At 39.1% G+C, this 24,918-nt stretch overlaps 1 protein-coding gene across 1 annotated transcript in view; it reads left to right on the top strand.

Moving 5' to 3' along the window:
* CCDC87 (coiled-coil domain containing 87) overlaps positions 1-24,918 on the top strand; it is a 120,245-nt gene that overhangs the window by 19,190 nt on the left and 76,137 nt on the right. The window contains exons 5-7 of the mRNA XM_040344338.1: positions 838-1,088; positions 3,573-3,804; positions 5,480-5,570. Of these exons, the coding sequence (XP_040200272.1) occupies positions 838-1,088; positions 3,573-3,804; positions 5,480-5,570 (574 nt within the window). The remainder of the gene's footprint in view (positions 1-837; positions 1,089-3,572; positions 3,805-5,479; positions 5,571-24,918) is intronic.

The raw sequence follows: 24,918 nt of genomic DNA on the forward strand, positions 1-24,918 counted from the left end.
CCACCCAAAGCAAAGTGGAGGTAGTTTGTACCACCCAAAGCAAAGTGGAGGCAGTTTGTACCACCCAAAGCAAAGTGGAGGCAGTTTGTACCACCCAAAGCAAAGTGGAGGCAGTTTGTACCACCCAAAGCAAAGTGGAGGTAGTTAGTACCACCCAAAGCAAAGTGGAGGTAGTTAGTACCACCCAAAGCAAAGTGGAGGTAGTTGGTACCACCCAAAGCAAAGTGGAGGTAGTTAGTACCACCCAAAGCAAAGAGGAGGTAGTTAGTACCACCCAAAGCAAAGTGGAGGTAGTTTGTACCACCCAAAGCAAAGTGGAGGCAGTTTGTACCACCCAAAGCAAAGTGGAGGTAGTTAGTACCACCCAAAGCAAAGTGGAGGTAGTTAGTACTACCCAAAGCAAAGTGGAGGTAGTTAGTACCACCCAAAGCAAAGTGGAGGTAGTTAGTACCACCCAAAGCAAAGTGGAGGTAGTTAGTACCACCCAAAGCAAAGTGGAGGTAGTTAGTACCACCCAAAGCAAAGTGGAGGTAATTAGTACCACCCAAAGCAAAGTGGAGGTAGTTAGTACTACCTGAATTTGTTGCCTGTGTCGATAATGTTACTAAAACGCTTGCCTGAATCATGCTTAGATAGTTGTAAAGGAAACTACTGCCAGACATACATGCTTTATTAAATTCCCCTGACCACATTTAATTTGCTGGTAATGTCCTGACATAAGTGACAGCAGCTTGCACTGCCCATCAATTAATCTCTACAACATATGATAAAAGACTGGAATTAGACTTGCGGTTTGCTTGTCATGGCTAATCACCCATTAAATTTGTCATTGGACAGGAGGAGATTATTCTAAGTGAGGTGAAAGTCGCCTGTGATGGTATTCCAGATGTTCTGTGCACTACTTTAATAAATCCGAGAGAAAAGCAGCGTCTGCACCGCCGTCTTCTTGGTCACATCATGATTGTCTCCGAGCATCTGTTCCTGCACTACTTACACAAAATGGATTGGAGTAAATCACATTCTCTGTTCTCAGAAGAAGCCAATCTCACACGCTGCAAAGCACAGCTGTTGCTTGATTGCTCGAAATTGTAAGTCCCGACAAGTGGCTGTAAAATTGTCTTGTTTCCTCTCATTTATCACTGAGAAATACATCTGAGAATATGTAAATGTCTCAGTAAAACTGTCATTTTCAGAAAGACAATACCTTCCAGAAGAGAAGTTTCAGGTGCCATTTAAACTTCATTATATACATTATAAATCCCTTTTATTACTTCCAGGAGAACCATTGGGTGGAGTCTTTGATAAATAGGCCAGCCTTAGGGGAAATCTCCAGCGTGATTAAATGACAACTATTGTTAACCACTTCAATACAGGGCATTTTCACCCCCTTCCTGCCCAGGCCAATTTTCAGCTTTCAGCGCTGTCGTACGTTAAATGACAATTGCTCGGTCATACAACACTGTACACATATTTTTTCATTTTGTTCACACAATTAGAGCTTTTTTTGGTGGTATTTAATCACTGCTGGGTTTTTTATTTTTTGCTAAATAAACAAAAGAAGACCCCAAATTAAAGTGGTTGTAAAGGCAGAAGGGTTTTTATCTTATTGCAGTCTATACATTAAGATAAAAAGCCTTCTGTGTGCAGCAGCCCCCCTAATACTTACCTGAGCCCATCTAGATCCAGCGTTGTTGCAGGACAGTCTCAGCTGCCTGAGACTCCCCTCCTCACTGGCTGAGACAACAGCACAGCACCATTGTCAAAGTCAGTCAGCCAATGAGGAGAGAGAGAGGGGACGGGTCTGAATGGACACACTGAGCTGTGGCTCAGCTCGGATGCCCCCATAGTAAGCTGCTTGCTGTGGCGGCACTCAGTAACGAAGATGGACCTGAGAAGAGGAGCATATCACAAAAATACAGACAGGCTATGATTGGCCCGGTCTGTACCATGTGATCACTGTGAACAATCACAGTTAGCAACACAATAGTACACATAGGCTGTGATTGGCCCTGTCTGTACCATGTGATCACTGTGAACAATCACAGCTAGCAACACAATAGTACACAATGAATGGCATGAATGGAAGTCATCCATTGTGTACAATTGTCATGTGATCTGCAGCGATACCATGGTACCATCAGCAGTGATCTGTCCGGTGAACACAACGTGTGACAGATTGCGCCGAATCGTGGGTCTTATGTGAGGCACATTCTGGGAAGGACAGCATATCATGTCCACCCAGAACAGCAAATATCACCCCCCTTGCCATTTGTCTATAGGCCAGGTGGGAAGCAGTTAAACAGTTGAAGCTGAAGCTTAGAGATTCAGTTATTTTTAATCAGCAACAGGGGTAGTACTTACTGTATATGAATGATAAGTGTCCCGTGTGTTGGTGGCTGTTCTTACTTGAAATCTTCCATCCTATGCCCCCTGTCCCCCAAGAAATACCCCCACAGTTGCAATTTTCCTGTGCTGCGAGGGAAGCTGACAGGCTCTTAGCAACCAGTGATGCTGGAAATGGATGGAGCTATTGGACAGAGGGACTAGCTCCCCATCATGTCCTCTCTCTCTCTCCTAGTGATCGACAGCAGGCAGTGAGCAGACTCCGTAGCCAATAGCAGGTGGTCTGTTGCCACTGTTTGGTGTCAATCACAAGAGCAGCAGACCTGATGGGGAATTAGTGCTTTTGAATTCCATTAGGCTACACCTGTCCAGCTACAAAAATCCACTGCAGCGGAAGGGAGGAAGTTCAGCTGCACTGAGAATGGAGTGATGGCCTCAGTGTGTCTTTGCACACAGCTCTTGCCCCAAATTCATGTACCTGTTTCCAAAAGTTGAAATAATCTGTCACCCGCACTGACACTTGCTGTGTGGTGGTACATCAAAATTCTTCAAGCAGTCTATAGATGACTCAATTTTTTTTATTCAACCAGTAGGTTGAAGAAAAATACCTGACCCCATTCCACCATCCACATTGAGTCTGTCGTGCTAAACTGTTATGTTGAGACAATGGGGAGACTTCCCTGCCATCAGAATACACTGATCAGCACTGCAGGCTATAGCCAGCAGCACTGATCGAATGGCAATTATCCGACAGGCTGGTTGTACAGAAGTAGATCGACTTCTGTACAACCACTGTCTCCATATATGGATTTAAATTCATCCGGTCCCTGCTGAAACAGACAATTTTCAATCTGTGTATCTTCATAGACACTCTTTTTGATATCCCCAGAGTCTATCTGTCATATTAAGTTTACTTTGAAATTCCATTGGTCCATATAAACCCGAAACAAACAACAACAACAACAATGGAAACCCACTCAAGCACTGACACCATACAGTATATCCCCCATAAAGATAGTGGATAGATTTAAACACAAGGACCCCAGCTCTGTAAAGCAATAAGGTCCTTATGCTGCCTTAATAATTTACTAATAATTGTTAGAAAATGCTAAGTATACACGTCAGTTATAAAGTTGGTGGCTTGTCATTGTTCCTCATACTGTACATCTATAATTGTTCAGCACGGACATGTTAATAGTTAGTTAATTTTTTATTTTATTTTTTTGTAGCTTTAATGTTTTTTCAGCCCGGCATCACCTAATTGCTGAGATAAAGGGGTCGGAAGGAAATGAACCTGACGAGGTGACTGTGGAGCAAACTGACCAGTTTTCTCAGCACACAGACAAAAAGAGGGTCCTATGTAAAAGCTCTAAACAATCCTTTACCATGGAATATTTTATACGATTGGGCAGACCTGACACTGCTGTTAAAAAACTCCAAAGAGAAACAGATCTGATGCAAGTAAGTAAGATAATAATGTATATATATATTATTATTATTTGGTGATAGACATTCAATGAGAACTGCATTGGTTGCTCATTGCAACCAATTGGATGCTCTTTTTTATTTTCTGACTTGTAGTATAAGGGCCAGATCCTCAAACGAATTACGCCGGCGTATCTATGGATACGCCGCGTAATTTCAAAGTTCCCCCGTCGTATCTCTGTTTTGTATCCAAAACAAGATACGACGGAATCTGGGCTCGATCCGACAGGCGTACGTCTTAGTATGCCGTTGGATCGTAGGTGCATATTTACGCTGGCCGCTAGGTGGGGTTTCAGTCGAATTCCGCGTTGAGTATGCAAATTAGCTAGATACGGCGATCCACGAACGTACGTCCGGCCGGCGCATTTTTTTACGTCGTTTGCGTTCGGCTTTTTCCGGCGTATAGTTACCCCTGCTATATGAGGCGTATCCTATGTTAAGTATGGCCGTCGTTCCCGCGTCGAATTTTGAAAATGTTACGTTGTTTGCGTAAGTCGTTCGCGAATAGGGCTTTGCGTAGAATGACGTCACCATCGTAAGCATTGGCTTGTTCCAGTTTAATTTCGAGCATGCGCACTGGGATACCCCCACGGACGGTGCATGCGCCGTTAAAAAAAACGTCATTTACGTCGGGTCACGACGTATTAACATAAAACACGCCCCCATCACATACATTTAAATTGCGCGCCCTTACGCCGCCTAAGTTACACTACGCCGCCGTAACTTACGGCAGGAAATCTTTGAGGATACAAAAAAAAAAGTAAGTTACGGCGGCGTAGTGTATCTGAGATACACTACGCTGGACGGAGAGAAGCGCCGTGCTTCGTGGATCTGGCCCTAAAAATGTATTACCGGTACCATTTTTTGTGCAGACATAGTAAGTTAAAAATCAACATTTGATTTGTTAGTATTGCAATACTATAAGTGCTACAGCCTTATTTATTCTTATATAGCAGGTTTTGTGAATCTAATGCCGCGTACCCACGATAAATTTTTCAGCGTGAAAAAAAAGTTGTTTTTCAAAAACGTCATTTAAAATGATCGTGTGTGGGCTTCACATAATTTTTCAGGTTCTGAAAAACGACAAAAAAAAAATTCGAACATGCTGCATTTTTTAACGTTGTTTTAAACACGTGTTACTAACACGGAATCAGCTAAAGCAGCCCAAAGGCGAATGGAACTTCCCCTTTAAAGTGCCGTCGTATGTGTTTTGTACGTCACCGTGCTTTGCTAGATCATTTTTTTTTAAATGATGGTGTGTGGGCAATGTCGTTTTAATGATGAAGTTGGGAAAACTTCGTTTTTTAGACATGCTGAAAAACAACATTTTCTTTCATGCTGAAAAATGATCGCGTGTAAGCGGCAAAACTCTTTGTGTTTTAAGGCACCAACAGCCTTATTTGATAAAACAGTTAAAAAAAAGGTAATCAAAAGCATTTAGTGGATTTATTTTAATTAAATTTAGTTAAAGATGAAATCAGTTCAGTCATGGGTCATTGATCATCCTTCAGACTCTCATTATTGAATTAGCCTGAAGACATGATTAGCCATAAATAGCCTATTTTTGTTGACTGATAAAAAACAGGGCAGTGTAAAATTGCATTCCTTATAAAAAAAAAAAAAAACACTGTTTTTATGCCTTTTTTTATAGATTAGAAGTATACAGGGACTGGATTTAGAGAAGGTACATAACTTGTTTCCCAAATCTGAAGACTACAGCACATTCACAAAGAATGTACAATGTAAGTATTTTTGATATTTTTATTTGTTTTAGGAAGATGTGCAAAGTAAAACCTGTACTCAAGTATGCTTATTAATGGTACACTCTTTTGTGCCTGATCATTGCAGTGACCAGGATATTAATGACAGTATGGCCATAGTTTAGGATCTGAGCCAAGAACATACTGGTGTCAAGTTGATGACATTTTAACCACTTCCTCACTGGGCACTTAAACCCCCCTCCTGCCCAGACCAATTTTCAGCTTTCAGCTCTGACGCACTTTGAATGACAATTGTGCGGCCATACAACGCTGTATCCAAATACATTTTTTATCCCACTGATGGGTGGCACTGTGGGCACTGATGGGTGGCACTGTGGGCACTGATAGGTGGCGCTGGTGGGCACTGGTAGGCAGCACTATTGTGCACTGGCAGGTGGCACAGATGAGCAGGCGTCTGCTCTCCTTGAATGGGACCGATGTCCCTCTGACAGGCGCCGGTGATTTTTTTTTCTCCTCGCTATCAGCGTGAGGAGAAAAAATAGCTCTGTTTATACCACACGATCAGCTGTCATTGGCTGACAACTGATCACGTGGTAAGGGATCGGGATCGACCCCTTACTCCAATCGGTGATCAGCCAAGTCTCATTGACTCGCTAATCACAGGGCGCACCGCGCGTACCCTACAAGGGGTGCGCAGGCCGCTGAAGAACGGGAGGACATCCATGGACGCCCTCCCGGCAAATTAGGTTCGCGCTGTAGCTGTCTTTCGGCTACAGCGTAGATCTGAAGTAGTTAATGTGATCACCTTAACAAAAAGGTTTTGCCTAATGCCTCGTACACATGATCGAAATTTCCGATGGAAAAAGTCAGACAGACTTTTTCCATCAGAAATTCCGACCGTGTGTATGCCCATTGGAGTTTTTCCATCGGATATTCCAAGGAATTCCATCCGAGTTAACATAGAGAACATGTTCTCTTTTCCTCCGATGGAATTAGGTCGGAATTCCGATGTGAGTTTGGTTGGGCAAAAGCCCGATCGTGTGTATAGAGCATTACACTAACTTTTCATAAACATCTCTCAATTGCTAATCCTACTGCCAAAAAACACAGAGTTGGATATTCTGCTACACTGAGCCTAAGCTTCTTATATTGTTATTTTTTGTGTTGGATTAAAGTACAGTTCAATTAGAAACCTACTAGAAAGACACAAAAGGTCGTTTGTAGACATTGTGCAGTTCGTTACTAATTGAAATTCAGGTGAACTTTTCATTATTCAGAGATCTGGATTTATCCGAATTTCCAGATTATGAAGTTTAATGAATCCAAAATATAAAAATAAAGTTTTATTATCAGAAAAATAATCAAATTTGTTTTCAAATTTACAAACCAAATAAAAAATGTAAACATATTGCTGACTATTGCTCATTTCCTTCAAAGACCGTGTGTAATAGAATTTATCAGTCTTCCAAAATTCGAGTTTCGAAAAGAAAAGAATAAAACAGAATAGAAAATAATAGAAGTGAATAAAATAGTAAATAAAATAATAGAATAGAATAGCATTAAAAAATAGAATAGAATAGACAGAATATAGCTGTCTCCCGATATTTGAATACAATATAATAAAATATAAAGAATATAGCCATTTTCCGAAATTTGAATTTCTAATAAAATAGAATTAAATAGAAAAAAAATAGCCCTCTTCCAAAATTCGAATTTCAAATAGAATATAATAGAATATACCTGTCTTCCGAAATTCAAATTTCTAACAGAAAATAATAAAATAGAAAGAATATAGCCATCTTTCGAAAACTCAAATTTTGAATAGAATAGATAAAAGAGATAATATAGCCGTCTTCCAAAATTTGAATACTGTAAAATAGAATGAAATAGCAAAAATATAACCCTCTTCTGAAATTAGAATTTCTAATAGAATAGAACCAGTTATTCTTCACAATGATTAAAAATTTGATTCCAATACCTCAAATTCACTGGAAAATTTTTAAACTGGTCAAAAACACATAAAATGAAACTAAATTAGTAACTTAACGAATCGATCAAAGACTAAACAAAATCAATTTTTTCGTTCTGCACATGTCACTCATTTTGCTTGAACATTCAATTCTAAAAGTTTTAATAACACCTTGGCCCGGATTCACATACATCGGTGCATATTTATGCCGCCGTAGCGTATCTCCTTTACGCTACGCTGACGCAGCGCAGAGAGGCAAGCACTGGATTCACAAACCAGTGCTGCCAAATCTGCGCTGGGTTTTCTAGGCATAAGCCAGCGTATGTGGAAGTGGGCGTAAGCTATGCAAATGAGGCGTGACCCCATGCAAATGATGGGCTGAGTCTCAGACAGATACGTTTAATGAACGGCGCATGCGCTGTCCCGTGGACGCATCCCAGTGCGCATGCTCAGAATCTCGTCGGAACTACTCCCTAAGATACGCCGGATCACTGCCTACGGCGTGAACGTAACCTATGCCTAGTCAAATTCACGTCCTACGCAAACTACGTAAAATACGTCGGCTTGTGTTCCCTGGTGCAGCCCTTTGCATGGATGCTGCTGAGTTACACCTCCTTTATGGGGCATAACTTTGAGCTGGACGTAAGACTTTACGCGCACTGCGTCGGACGGACGTACGTTTGTGAATCGGCGTATCTCCCTCATTTGCATATGTGAATAGAAAATCAATGGGAGCACCAAATACGTCAAGCGCAGGGCCATCTTTTCCATTGGGCACGCTGGGCAGTTGCCCGGGGGCCCTGCTTGCCTGGGGGGCCCCACCGGCTGCCCAGCAACTCCAGTAAAAAATTGTGGAGAGTGATGGGTTAGAACTGCTAATACCCAGTTTGTGGAAATCACAGAGAAGATCCGATCCTCCATGAGTGCGGGGGGTTGCTGATGTAAGGGGGGAGTGAATGCAAAAATGTAAGGGGGCACTGATATAAAGGTTCCCCCCTCCTATATTAGTGACCCCCCTTACCTTAGTGTATTTACTCTACGGAAGGTGGTCTCTGGTCACCAGAGTGCCCCCCACATCAGAGTTCCCCTTTACATCAGAGTCTGCAGGATTCCCCCTTACAATGCAAGGGGGAACTCAGTCTGCGGACCCTGATGTAAGTGGGAAATAGAAAGCAGTGGACTCTGATATAAGGTGGTCTCTGGTCACCAGAGCCCCCCTCCACATCAGAGTTCCCCCCTTAGATCATGATCTGCAGCGTTCCCTTTTACATAAGAGTTCCCTTTCACTGTAAGGGGGATCCCTGCAGACTCTGATGTAAGAGGAAACTCTGTGCTGGCTGGGTTAGAGTAACCTGACCTCCATGTCAATGAAGACATTTTATAGTTTAAATACTGTGTATAATAAAAATATTGCGCTAATTATTAACTTAATTATGCCAACCGTGCTGAAACAGTGATTCAAAAAACAATATAGAAACAAATCCACAAATTGTGTCCAATTGTATATAGACTGTGCACCAGTGTTTCAACGAAAACAACAACACCCAGTTCAGTGCAGTGATAGGATTAATCGATGTGATCACAGACACACTCTCCTGCTTCACAGATGGGGGGGATCTCCTCCACACAGACACCGCTCATGAAAAAAGGGAAAGGAGACAGCTCATTGCACAGATGGTATGGCACCAAAAAAAACAACAGATATTCCTCTAGAATGGCACACTCACGCTACCGCCGTTAAAACAAAGCATAGATCTCCAATGCACCAATCCTCCATAGGGCCGCTCAGCTGATGTTGCATCTACTCATTCAGATCCACTGTCCGTCCCGCTCGTAGCTCCTCCCCCACGCGTTACGTCAATGGTCACTTGACTTACTCATGGGTCACTCCCCATCAGCCCTCAGCTGTTGATATTTATAGTCAGTGAGGCTGACAGGTAAAAACGGGAGCGAAGGAGTGATTGCACATCGTCATCATTGCTGGCATTCAAAGGATTAAACATGCATTGTACACAATATCTAATGCATGTTAGCAATTTTAATAAGAACTTAAATGTTTAAAAACTTTATCTAAAAACTTTACCGATTATGGCATTAATAGACACTGAGGATATGCATCAAAGGCATAGCAGCCTCTAGTGTCTAAACACAATATTGCAGCTTGTATTACAAAAAACCTTATCAAGCAATCAATTAGACACAAATATAATCGCATTATTAGCATACACTTACAAATATACAATAAAATAAAAATCCCAAATATATTGCGGTTTTAAGACCCATAGATGCTCTATGAATAAATTACAGATATGATTTAAAAGTTAAAATTATTTTAAAAATATTTTAAAATTTAAAATTTAAAATATAAAAATACAGAGAGGAATTCAGTATATACAATATCACAAATACTTAATTAGTTATCAGAGATGAAACAATTGAGGTCGAATTCTATATTTAACCCATTGGGCGATAAAGACCTCATTTCGTGTATCCATCTTGATTCTGTTTGGCTTAAAGTCCGTACCATATGGCTACCTCTCCAATGGGGGTTATATTTAGCAATTGCCCAAAATTTAAGATCTTTAGGATTCATATTGTGGCAAGAAGCGAAATGGCGCGACACATTATGATTCGGAAAGCCCTTTTCAATATTTTGAAAATGTTCCCTGAGCCTTTTCCATAGAGGTCTTTTTGTGCGACCAATGTACTGCAGAGAGCACGAACATTGTAGAGCATAAACAACACCCTCTGTTCTGCATGTTATTAAGTCTTTTATTTGATATTCCTTTTGTGTAACATTGGACGTGAAGCTGGAACATTTTTGACCATTAAAGTTGGTCTTTTTGCAGGCAAAACACCTTTTACAAGGAAAGAAACCTTTTCCCTGAAAAAAGGTAAGAGTATTTGATTTGGTGGGGGGATCGGGTACATTTTTAGCCACCAAATCCCTCAAAGAGGGAGCACGTCTGTATATTACCCTTGGCATACTTGGAAGTATGCATTGCAGCTGTTGATCAGCTTGCAATATAGACCAATGCCGTTTGAAGATCAATTCCAGTTGTCTGTGTTGGACATTGTAGTCCAAAATTATTGGTATATTGTCATCCATGATTTTGTTTGTGATTTTATCTTCAATTAGTGTCTCTCTCGGTATATCTAACACGTTTTTTATTTGCGTCTGGATGAAACTACTGTCATACCCTTTTTTGGTGAATCTCTCACCAATCCAGTTGGCTTGTTCCAAATAGGTCTGAGGATCGGTACAATTCCTGCGGATTCTTACTAATTGACCTTTCGGTATGTTAATGAGCCATGGATCATGATGGCAGCTATCTACCGGGATATAGCTGTTCCGTTCTACCGGTTTGAAAAAGGTTTTCGTAATGATCTTTTGAGCTTCAAGTGAAATTTCTAAATCCAGAAATTGTATCTTTTTATCATTGATGGTATAGGTAAGTACAATGTTTTTCTGGTTAAGATTCAATTTCTCAAAGAATTGAACCAATGATTCCGCATCTCCCTTCCATATGAGGATACAATCATCGATGAATCTTTTATATAAAACCAATTGATCTGGCAAGTTCTGATAAATTGCAACTTCCTCCCACTCGGCCATAAAGACATTGGCAACACTAGGTGCATATTTGGCTCCCATGCCAATGCCATTTAATTGCCGGTAATACTTTTGTCTATACCAAAAATAGTTATGTTGTAGGCCGAATGCCAAACATCTCAACACAAATCTATTCTGTCTAGACACAAGTGACCCAAATTTATTTAAAGCCCATTTCGATGCCTGGATTGCTTCTAAATGATTTATAATAGTGTAGAGCGAGGACACATCAGCTGTTGCTAGTAGGTAGTTCTCCGATGTTTCAACCTTTACAGTATCCAAAATCTGGATCAAATGTTTAGTGTCCCTTAGGTAAGCCCTAGTTTGTGGGACCAACGGTTGAATGAACTTATCTACATACTGTCCTAATCTTGCATTTATGGACTGAATACCATTAATAATGGGTCTCCCTGGGGGTCTTAAAGGGTCCTTATGAATCTTCGGAATTGTATATATAATGGGAACCCTACAATTATCAGGGACTAAGTACTTGGATTCTCTTTTATGGAGTACTCCTTTTTCCTTTCCTCTTTGTACCAGATCAATTAATTCATCCTTGTATTCATTTGTAGGATTTCCTCTCAATTTAATATATGTGCTGGAATCTTGCAGTTGGTTTTCCAATTCTTCATAATAGTATTCTTTTGAAAGTACCACTATGGCTCCTCCTTTGTCCGCAGGTCTAATTATGACCTGTTTGTTTTCCTCTAATTCTTTTATTCCTTTATGTATACTTGTAGAATCAGGGACTTTTTTTACTTTCAATTTGTCCAGATCTCTGAGTACCAATTTATTGAAAACTTCAACATGTTCATTATTATGGACTTGGGGATTAAATAATGATTTGTTCCTCAGTTGGCTATGTTGAACTCTCCCTAAAGGATTTTGATCCTGTATTCCTTTAATAGGTTGGTTCATCATATATTTTTTGATATTAAGCTTCCTGGTATACTTCTGTATATCTACATAGACATCGAATTTGCTTAAGTTGCGTTTTGGTGCAAACTTAAGCCCTTTATCCAGAGTTAAAAGTTCCGTGCGTGTTAGTTCAATTCCACTAATATTATAAATGCCCTCCCCTACTAGACTTTCCTTCTTTTGTTGGATCTTGTATCCTCCTCTGCATCCTCTCTTTCGTTTGGGCTTCGCATATGTGTCGTTTGATCGTACCGTGGAGGAGTTCTCTCGCTCCGACGATACTCTAAAAAAGACCGTGAATCGTTTTCCTCTCTGTAATTCCCCAGTGGTTCATATTTATTCAGCGTGGGTATGGGACTTCTTCTATTATCATAATGATAATAATCCCTGGGAGTTGAGCTCCCATAGTTATATTGTTGGGATAGTGGTCTAGATTGCTGTTGGGGATAATTATCCCTCGGATCCCTACAGTCATGTGTATAGTACTGATGGTCCTGTTGGTAACCGTACTGTTGTCCCCCTTGGTAATCCTGTCGATTTTGTGGAGGTTTAGACTGTTTTTGGTTATTCTTGTTTTTCCAAGCCGGTTTTCTCGGAGATTTAGATCTTGGTTTCTGATTGTTCTTATTCCCCCACCAGGGTTTTGGGGTTTTAGGTTCATTATGGTCATTTCTTGATGATCTTGGTGGATTGCTGGAACCATAGCCATTATGATTGTCCCTATACAATCTACCATCCTCACCACCATTACTACCGGTGGGTTCCGGAGATCTATATCTCATCTCTCTCCTTGGAGAAACTATTCGAACCTCCCTATCCGGGGATGATGAGATTGATCCCCTATTGCTATCCTTGAGATTAATTTGCCACTTGAAGGTCTGGTGCTGTTTATAATCATTGGTATCCCTAAGATATTTTCTCTTCTTCCGTTGTTTAATTTCAATATCTTTTTGTTCTAAAACTTTATTTAATTGGGCTGTGAGTGTTAAAAAGGACGTGCTTTCCTTATGCTCATCTAGAAAAACTTTGCACTCTGCAATCTGTTTATTAATCATGGAAAGTTTTCTTTGTTTCCGTTTGATTAAAAATTGTAATACTTCTGTCCCTTTCACATTAAAAAATTGATACCATTCTTCTATAGAATCTTTATCTAGAAGACCATCATTTATTGGTACATCCCATCTCAGTCTCCGCGGTACAATACCTTCTTTTATATATTGTTCATGGGTTGTAAGATCCCACCAAACACTCACTTTCTTCTCCATTAGGTGTCCAAACTTTCTAAAAGTGGTATCAAGGTCAGCCACTTCAGAAACAGGTTTGGTGGTGAACACATCTTTTAAATCAACAGTGCGGTTCTCAATAAATTTGAATATATCCATAATTTTGCTGCTAATAGTGAAAGGATGACCAGTGAAAATATGTGAAAAATAACTACAGCGCTAAATTAAATACTCAAAAATTATAACATTAATAAATCACCAAATAATAAAAAGCTGCAAAAATATTTGGTAGTGGGTCAAACAAAGTAAAAAATGTGTATAATAAAAATATTGCGCTAATTATTAACTTAATTATGCCAACCGTGCTGAAACAGTGATTCAAAAAACAATATAGAAACAAATCCACAAATTGTGTCCAATTGTATATAGACTGTGCACCAGTGTTTCAACGAAAACAACAACACCCAGTTCAGTGCAGTGATAGGATTAATCGATGTGATCACAGACACACTCTCCTGCTTCACAGATGGGGGGGATCTCCTCCACACAGACACCGCTCATGAAAAAAGGGAAAGGAGACAGCTCATTGCACAGATGGTATGGCACCAAAAAAAACAACAGATATTCCTCTAGAATGGCACACTCACGCTACCCGCCGTTAAAACAAAGCATAGATCTCCAATGCACCAATCCTCCATAGGGCCGCTCAGCTGATGTTGCATCTACTCATTCAGATCCACTGTCCGTCCCGCTCGTAGCTCCTCCCCCACGCGTTACGTCAATGGTCACTTGACTTACTCATGGGTCACTCCCCATCAGCCCTCAGCTGTTGATATTTATAGTCAGTGAGGCTGACAGGTAAAAACGGGAGCGAAGGAGTGATTGCACATCGTCATCATTGCTGGCATTCAAAGGATTAAACATGCATTGTACACAATATCTAATGCATGTTAGCATGCGGACAAAGGAGGAGCCATAGTGGTACTTTCAAAAGAATACTATTATGAAGAATTGGAAAACCAACTGCAAGATTCCAGCACATATATTAAATTGAGAGGAAATCCTACAAATGAATACAAGGATGAATTAATTGATCTGGTACAAAGAGGAAAGGAAAAAGGAGTACTCCATAAAAGAGAATCCAAGTACTTAGTCCCTGATAATTGTAGGGTTCCCATTATATATACAATTCCGAAGATTCATAAGGACCCTTTAAGACCCCCAGGGAGACCCATTATTAATGGTATTCAGTCCATAAATGCAAGATTAGGACAGTATGTAGATAAGTTCATTCAACCGTTGGTCCCACAAACTAGGGCTTACCTAAGGGACACTAAACATTTGATCCAGATTTTGGATACTGTAAAGGTTGAAACATCGGAGAACTACCTACTAGCAACAGCTGATGTGTCCTCGCTCTACACTATTATAAATCATTTAGAAGCAATCCAGGCATCGAAATGGGCTTTAAATAAATTTGGGTCACTTGTGTCTAGACAGAATAGATTTGTGTTGAGATGTTTGGCATTCGGCCTACAACATAACTATTTTTGGTATAGACAAAAGTATTACCGGCAATTAAATGGCATTGGCATGGGAGCCAAATATGCACCTAGTGTTGCCAATGTCTTTATGGCCGAGTGGGAGGAAGTTGCAATTTATCAGAACTTGCCAGATCAATTGGTTTTATATAAAAGATTCATCGATGATTGTATCCTCATATGGAAGGGAGATGCGGAATCATTGGTTCAATTCTTTGAGAAATTGAATCTTAACCAGAAAAACATTGTACTTACCTATACCATCAATGATAAAAAGATACAATTTCTGGATTTAGAAATTTCACTTGAAGCTCAAAAGATCATTACGAAAACCTTTTTCAAACCGGTAGAACGGAACAGCTATATCCCGGTAGATAGCTGCCATCATGATCCATGGCTCATTAACATACCGAAAGGTCAATTAGTAAGAATCCGCAGGAATTGTACCGATCCTCAGACCTATTTGGAACAAGCCAACTGGATTGGTGAGAGATTCACCAAAAAAGGGTATGACAGTAGTTTCATCCAGACGCAAATAAAAAACGTGTTAGATATACCGAGAGAGACACTAATTGAAGATAAAATCACAAACAAAATCATGGATGACAATATACCAATAATTTTGGACTACAATGTCCAACACAGACAACTGGAATTGATCTTCAAACGGCATTGGTCTATATTGCAAGCTGATCAACAGCTGCAATGCATACTTCCAAGTATGCCAAGGGTAATATACAGACGTGCTCCCTCTTTGAGGGATTTGGTGGCTAAAAATGTACCCGATCCCCCCACCAAATCAAATACTCTTACCTTTTTTCAGGGAAAAGGTTTCTTTCCTTGTAAAAGGTGTTTTGCCTGCAAAAAGACCAACTTTAATGGTCAAAAATGTTCCAGCTTCACGTCCAATGTTACACAAAAGGAATATCAAATAAAAGACTTAATAACATGCAGAACAGAGGGTGTTGTTTATGCTCTACAATGTTCGTGCTCTCTGCAGTACATTGGTCGCACAAAAAGACCTCTATGGAAAAGGCTCAGGGAACATGTTCAAAATATTGAAAAGGGCTTTCCGAATCATAATGTGTCGCGCCATTTCGCTTCTTGCCACAATATGAATCCTAAAGATCTTAAATTTTGGGCAATTGCTAAATATAACCCCCATTGGAGAGGTAGCCATATGGTACGGACTTTAAGCCAAACAGAATCAAGATGGATACACGAAATGAGGTCTTTATCGCCCAATGGGTTAAATATAGAATTCGACCTCAATTGTTTCATCTCTGATAACTAATTAAGTATTTGTGATATTGTATATACTGAATTCCTCTCTGTATTTTTATATTTTAAATTTTAAATTTTAAAATATTTTTAAAATAATTTTAACTTTTAAATCATATCTGTAATTTATTCATAGAGCATCTATGGGTCTTAAAACCGCAATATATTTGGGATTTTTATTTTATTGTATATTTGTAAGTGTATGCTAATAATGCGATTATATTTGTGTCTAATTGATTGCTTGATAAGGTTTTTTGTAATACAAGCTGCAATATTGTGTTTAGACACTAGAGGCTGCTATGCCTTTGATGCATATCCTCAGTGTCTATTAATGCCATAATCGGTAAAGTTTTTAGATAAAGTTTTTAAACATTTAAGTTCTTATTAAAATTGCTAACATGCATTAGATATTGTGTACAATGCATGTTTAATCCTTTGAATGCCAGCAATGATGACGATGTGCAATCACTCCTTCGCTCCCGTTTTTACCTGTCAGCCTCACTGACTATAAATATCAACAGCTGAGGGCTGATGGGGAGTGACCCATGAGTAAGTCAAGTGACCATTGACGTAACGCGTGGGGGAGGAGCTACGAGCGGGACGGACAGTGGATCTGAATGAGTAGATGCAACATCAGCTGAGCGGCCCTATGGAGGATTGGTGCATTGGAGATCTATGCTTTGTTTTAACGGCGGTAGCGTGAGTGTGCCATTCTAGAGGAATATCTGTTGTTTTTTTGGTGCCATACCATCTGTGCAATGAGCTGTCTCCTTTCCCTTTTTTCATGAGCGGTGTCTGTGTGGAGGAGATCCCCCCCATCTGTGAAGCAGGAGAGTGTGTCTGTGATCACATCGATTAATCCTATCACTGCACTGAACTGGGTGTTGTTGTTTTCGTTGAAACACTGGTGCACAGTCTATATACAATTGGACACAATTTGTGGATTTGTTTCTATATTGTTTTTTGAATCACTGTTTCAGCACGGTTGGCATAATTAAGTTAATAATTAGCGCAATATTTTTATTATACACATTTTTTACTTTGTTTGACCCACTACCAAATATTTTTGCAGCTTTTTATTATTTGGTGATTTATTAATGTTATAATTTTTGAGTATTTAATTTAGCGCTGTAGTTATTTTTCACATATTTTCACTGGTCATCCTTTCACTATTAGCAGCAAAATTATGGATATATTCAAATTTATTGAGAACCGCACTGTTGATTTAAAAGATGTGTTCACCACCAAACCTGTTTCTGAAGTGGCTGACCTTGATACCACTTTTAGAAAGTTTGGACACCTAATGGAGAAGAAAGTGAGTGTTTGGTGGGATCTTACAACCCATGAACAATATATAAAAGAAGGTATTGTACCGCGGAGACTGAGATGGGATGTACCAATAAATGATGGTCTTCTAGATAAAGATTCTATAGAAGAATGGTATCAATTTTTTAATGTGAAAGGGACAGAAGTATTACAATTTTTAATCAAACGGAAACAAAGAAAACTTTCCATGATTAATAAACAGATTGCAGAGTGCAAAGTTTTTCTAGATGAGCATAAGGAAAGCACGTCCTTTTTAACACTCACAGCCCAATTAAATAAAGTTTTAGAACAAAAAGATATTGAAATTAAACAACGGAAGAAGAGAAAATATCTTAGGGATACCAATGATTATAAACAGCACCAGACCTTCAAGTGGCAAATTAATCTCAAGGATAGCAATAGGGGATCAATCTCATCATCCCCGGATAGGGAGGTTCGAATAGTTTCTCCAAGGAGAGAGATGAGATATAGATCTCCGGAACCCACCGGTAGTAATGGTGGTGAGGATGGTAGATTGTATAGGGACAATCATAATGGCTATGGTTCCAGCAATCCACCAAGATCATCAAGAAATGACCATAATGAACCTAAAACCCCAAAACCCTGGTGGGGGAATAAGAACAATCAGAAACCAAGATCTAAATCTCCGAGAAAACCGGCTTGGAAAAACAAGAATAACCAAAAACAGTCTAAACCTCCACAAAATCGACAGGATTACCAAGGGGGACAACAGTACGGTTACCAACAGGACCATCAGTACTATACACATGACTGTAGGGATCCGAGGGATAATTATCCCCAACAGCAATCTAGACCACTATCCCAACAATATAACTATGGGAGCTCAACTCCCAGGGATTATTATCATTATGATAATAGAAGAAGTCCCATACCCACGCTGAATAAATATGAACCACTGGGGAATTACAGAGAGGAAAACGATTCACGGTCTTTTTTAGAGTATCGTCGGAGCGAGAGAACTCCTCCACGGTACGATCAAACGACACATATGCGAAGCCCAAACGAAAGAGAGGATGCAGAGGAGGATACAAGATCCAACAAAAGAAGGAAAGTCTAGTAGGGGAGGGCATTTATAATATTAGTGGAATTGAACTAACACGCACGGAACTTTTAACTCTGGATAAAGGGCTTAAGTTTGCACCAAAACGCAACTTAAGCAAATTCGATGTCTATGTAGATATACAGAAGTATACCAGGAAGCTTAATATCAAAAAATATATGATGAACCAACCTATTAAAGGAATACAGGATCAAAATCCTTTAGGGAGAGTTCAACATAGCCAACTGAGGAACAAATCATTATTTAATCCCCAAGTCCATAATAATGAACATGTTGAAGTTTTCAATAAATTGGTACTCAGAGATCTGGACAAATTGAAAGTAAAAAAAGTCCCTGATTCTACAAGTATACATAAAGGAATAAAAGAATTAGAGGAAAACAAACAGGTCATAATTAGACCTGCGGACAAAGGAGGAGCCATAGTGGTACTTTCAAAAGAATACTATTATGAAGAATTGGAAAACCAACTGCAAGATTCCAGCACATATATTAAATTGAGAGGAAATCCTACAAATGAATACAAGGATGAATTAATTGATCTGGTACAAAGAGGAAAGGAAAAAGGAGTACTCCATAAAAGAGAATCCAAGTACTTAGTCCCTGATAATTGTAGGGTTCCCATTATATATACAATTCCGAAGATTCATAAGGACCCTTTAAGACCCCCAGGGAGACCCATTATTAATGGTATTCAGTCCATAAATGCAAGATTAGGACAGTATGTAGATAAGTTCATTCAACCGTTGGTCCCACAAACTAGGGCTTACCTAAGGGACACTAAACATTTGATCCAGATTTTGGATACTGTAAAGGTTGAAACATCGGAGAACTACCTACTAGCAACAGCTGATGTGTCCTCGCTCTACACTATTATAAATCATTTAGAAGCAATCCAGGCATCGAAATGGGCTTTAAATAAATTTGGGTCACTTGTGTCTAGACAGAATAGATTTGTGTTGAGATGTTTGGCATTCGGCCTACAACATAACTATTTTTGGTATAGACAAAAGTATTACCGGCAATTAAATGGCATTGGCATGGGAGCCAAATATGCACCTAGTGTTGCCAATGTCTTTATGGCCGAGTGGGAGGAAGTTGCAATTTATCAGAACTTGCCAGATCAATTGGTTTTATATAAAAGATTCATCGATGATTGTATCCTCATATGGAAGGGAGATGCGGAATCATTGGTTCAATTCTTTGAGAAATTGAATCTTAACCAGAAAAACATTGTACTTACCTATACCATCAATGATAAAAAGATACAATTTCTGGATTTAGAAATTTCACTTGAAGCTCAAAAGATCATTACGAAAACCTTTTTCAAACCGGTAGAACGGAACAGCTATATCCCGGTAGATAGCTGCCATCATGATCCATGGCTCATTAACATACCGAAAGGTCAATTAGTAAGAATCCGCAGGAATTGTACCGATCCTCAGACCTATTTGGAACAAGCCAACTGGATTGGTGAGAGATTCACCAAAAAAGGGTATGACAGTAGTTTCATCCAGACGCAAATAAAAAACGTGTTAGATATACCGAGAGAGACACTAATTGAAGATAAAATCACAAACAAAATCATGGATGACAATATACCAATAATTTTGGACTACAATGTCCAACACAGACAACTGGAATTGATCTTCAAACGGCATTGGTCTATATTGCAAGCTGATCAACAGCTGCAATGCATACTTCCAAGTATGCCAAGGGTAATATACAGACGTGCTCCCTCTTTGAGGGATTTGGTGGCTAAAAATGTACCCGATCCCCCCACCAAATCAAATACTCTTACCTTTTTTCAGGGAAAAGGTTTCTTTCCTTGTAAAAGGTGTTTTGCCTGCAAAAAGACCAACTTTAATGGTCAAAAATGTTCCAGCTTCACGTCCAATGTTACACAAAAGGAATATCAAATAAAAGACTTAATAACATGCAGAACAGAGGGTGTTGTTTATGCTCTACAATGTTCGTGCTCTCTGCAGTACATTGGTCGCACAAAAAGACCTCTATGGAAAAGGCTCAGGGAACATGTTCAAAATATTGAAAAGGGCTTTCCGAATCATAATGTGTCGCGCCATTTCGCTTCTTGCCACAATATGAATCCTAAAGATCTTAAATTTTGGGCAATTGCTAAATATAACCCCCATTGGAGAGGTAGCCATATGGTACGGACTTTAAGCCAAACAGAATCAAGATGGATACACGAAATGAGGTCTTTATCGCCCAATGGGTTAAATATAGAATTCGACCTCAATTGTTTCATCTCTGATAACTAATTAAGTATTTGTGATATTGTATATACTGAATTCCTCTCTGTATTTTTATATTTTAAATTTTAAATTTTAAAATATTTTTAAAATAATTTTAACTTTTAAATCATATCTGTAATTTATTCATAGAGCATCTATGGGTCTTAAAACCGCAATATATTTGGGATTTTTATTTTATTGTATATTTGTAAGTGTATGCTAATAATGCGATTATATTTGTGTCTAATTGATTGCTTGATAAGGTTTTTTGTAATACAAGCTGCAATATTGTGTTTAGACACTAGAGGCTGCTATGCCTTTGATGCATATCCTCAGTGTCTATTAATGCCATAATCGGTAAAGTTTTTAGATAAAGTTTTTAAACATTTAAGTTCTTATTAAAATTGCTAACATGCATTAGATATTGTGTACAATGCATGTTTAATCCTTTGAATGCCAGCAATGATGACGATGTGCAATCACTCCTTCGCTCCCGTTTTTACCTGTCAGCCTCACTGACTATAAATATCAACAGCTGAGGGCTGATGGGGAGTGACCCATGAGTAAGTCAAGTGACCATTGACGTAACGCGTGGGGGAGGAGCTACGAGCGGGACGGACAGTGGATCTGAATGAGTAGATGCAACATCAGCTGAGCGGCCCTATGGAGGATTGGTGCATTGGAGATCTATGCTTTGTTTTAACGGCGGTAGCGTGAGTGTGCCATTCTAGAGGAATATCTGTTGTTTTTTTTGGTGCCATACCATCTGTGCAATGAGCTGTCTCCTTTCCCTTTTTTCATGAGCGGTGTCTGTGTGGAGGAGATCCCCCCCATCTGTGAAGCAGGAGAGTGTGTCTGTGATCACATCGATTAATCCTATCACTGCACTGAACTGGGTGTTGTTGTTTTCGTTGAAACACTGGTGCACAGTCTATATACAATTGGACACAATTTGTGGATTTGTTTCTATATTGTTTTTTGAATCACTGTTTCAGCACGGTTGGCATAATTAAGTTAATAATTAGCGCAATATTTTTATTATACACATTTTTTACTTTGTTTGACCCACTACCAAATATTTTTGCAGCTTTTTATTATTTGGTGATTTATTAATGTTATAATTTTTGAGTATTTAATTTAGCGCTGTAGTTATTTTTCACATATTTTCACTGGTCATCCTTTCACTATTAGCAGCAAAATTATGGATATATTCAAATTTATTGAGAACCGCACTGTTGATTTAAAAGATGTGTTCACCACCAAACCTGTTTCTGAAGTGGCTGACCTTGATACCACTTTTAGAAAGTTTGGACACCTAATGGAGAAGAAAGTGAGTGTTTGGTGGGATCTTACAACCCATGAACAATATATAAAAGAAGGTATTGTACCGCGGAGACTGAGATGGGATGTACCAATAAATGATGGTCTTCTAGATAAAGATTCTATAGAAGAATGGTATCAATTTTTTAATGTGAAAGGGACAGAAGTATTACAATTTTTAATCAAACGGAAACAAAGAAAACTTTCCATGATTAATAAACAGATTGCAGAGTGCAAAGTTTTTCTAGATGAGCATAAGGAAAGCACGTCCTTTTTAACACTCACAGCCCAATTAAATAAAGTTTTAGAACAAAAAGATATTGAAATTAAACAACGGAAGAAGAGAAAATATCTTAGGGATACCAATGATTATAAACAGCACCAGACCTTCAAGTGGCAAATTAATCTCAAGGATAGCAATAGGGGATCAATCTCATCATCCCCGGATAGGGAGGTTCGAATAGTTTCTCCAAGGAGAGAGATGAGATATAGATCTCCGGAACCCACCGGTAGTAATGGTGGTGAGGATGGTAGATTGTATAGGGACAATCATAATGGCTATGGTTCCAGCAATCCACCAAGATCATCAAGAAATGACCATAATGAACCTAAAACCCCAAAACCCTGGTGGGGGAATAAGAACAATCAGAAACCAAGATCTAAATCTCCGAGAAAACCGGCTTGGAAAAACAAGAATAACCAAAAACAGTCTAAACCTCCACAAAATCGACAGGATTACCAAGGGGGACAACAGTACGGTTACCAACAGGACCATCAGTACTATACACATGACTGTAGGGATCCGAGGGATAATTATCCCCAACAGCAATCTAGACCACTATCCCAACAATATAACTATGGGAGCTCAACTCCCAGGGATTATTATCATTATGATAATAGAAGAAGTCCCATACCCACGCTGAATAAATATGAACCACTGGGGAATTACAGAGAGGAAAACGATTCACGGTCTTTTTTAGAGTATCGTCGGAGCGAGAGAACTCCTCCACGGTACGATCAAACGACACATATGCGAAGCCCAAACGAAAGAGAGGATGCAGAGGAGGATACAAGATCCAACAAAAGAAGGAAAGTCTAGTAGGGGAGGGCATTTATAATATTAGTGGAATTGAACTAACACGCACGGAACTTTTAACTCTGGATAAAGGGCTTAAGTTTGCACCAAAACGCAACTTAAGCAAATTCGATGTCTATGTAGATATACAGAAGTATACCAGGAAGCTTAATATCAAAAAATATATGATGAACCAACCTATTAAAGGAATACAGGATCAAAATCCTTTAGGGAGAGTTCAACATAGCCAACTGAGGAACAAATCATTATTTAATCCCCAAGTCCATAATAATGAACATGTTGAAGTTTTCAATAAATTGGTACTCAGAGATCTGGACAAATTGAAAGTAAAAAAAGTCCCTGATTCTACAAGTATACATAAAGGAATAAAAGAATTAGAGGAAAACAAACAGGTCATAATTAGACCTGCGGACAAAGGAGGAGCCATAGTGGTACTTTCAAAAGAATACTATTATGAAGAATTGGAAAACCAACTGCAAGATTCCAGCACATATATTAAATTGAGAGGAAATCCTACAAATGAATACAAGGATGAATTAATTGATCTGGTACAAAGAGGAAAGGAAAAAGGAGTACTCCATAAAAGAGAATCCAAGTACTTAGTCCCTGATAATTGTAGGGTTCCCATTATATATACAATTCCGAAGATTCATAAGGACCCTTTAAGACCCCCAGGGAGACCCATTATTAATGGTATTCAGTCCATAAATGCAAGATTAGGACAGTATGTAGATAAGTTCATTCAACCGTTGGTCCCACAAACTAGGGCTTACCTAAGGGACACTAAACATTTGATCCAGATTTTGGATACTGTAAAGGTTGAAACATCGGAGAACTACCTACTAGCAACAGCTGATGTGTCCTCGCTCTACACTATTATAAATCATTTAGAAGCAATCCAGGCATCGAAATGGGCTTTAAATAAATTTGGGTCACTTGTGTCTAGACAGAATAGATTTGTGTTGAGATGTTTGGCATTCGGCCTACAACATAACTATTTTTGGTATAGACAAAAGTATTACCGGCAATTAAATGGCATTGGCATGGGAGCCAAATATGCACCTAGTGTTGCCAATGTCTTTATGGCCGAGTGGGAGGAAGTTGCAATTTATCAGAACTTGCCAGATCAATTGGTTTTATATAAAAGATTCATCGATGATTGTATCCTCATATGGAAGGGAGATGCGGAATCATTGGTTCAATTCTTTGAGAAATTGAATCTTAACCAGAAAAACATTGTACTTACCTATACCATCAATGATAAAAAGATACAATTTCTGGATTTAGAAATTTCACTTGAAGCTCAAAAGATCATTACGAAAACCTTTTTCAAACCGGTAGAACGGAACAGCTATATCCCGGTAGATAGCTGCCATCATGATCCATGGCTCATTAACATACCGAAAGGTCAATTAGTAAGAATCCGCAGGAATTGTACCGATCCTCAGACCTATTTGGAACAAGCCAACTGGATTGGTGAGAGATTCACCAAAAAAGGGTATGACAGTAGTTTCATCCAGACGCAAATAAAAAACGTGTTAGATATACCGAGAGAGACACTAATTGAAGATAAAATCACAAACAAAATCATGGATGACAATATACCAATAATTTTGGACTACAATGTCCAACACAGACAACTGGAATTGATCTTCAAACGGCATTGGTCTATATTGCAAGCTGATCAACAGCTGCAATGCATACTTCCAAGTATGCCAAGGGTAATATACAGACGTGCTCCCTCTTTGA

This window comes from Rana temporaria, chromosome 3, assembly GCF_905171775.1.
Source record: "Rana temporaria chromosome 3, aRanTem1.1, whole genome shotgun sequence".
Classification (NCBI taxonomy): Eukaryota; Metazoa; Chordata; class Amphibia; order Anura; family Ranidae; genus Rana; species Rana temporaria.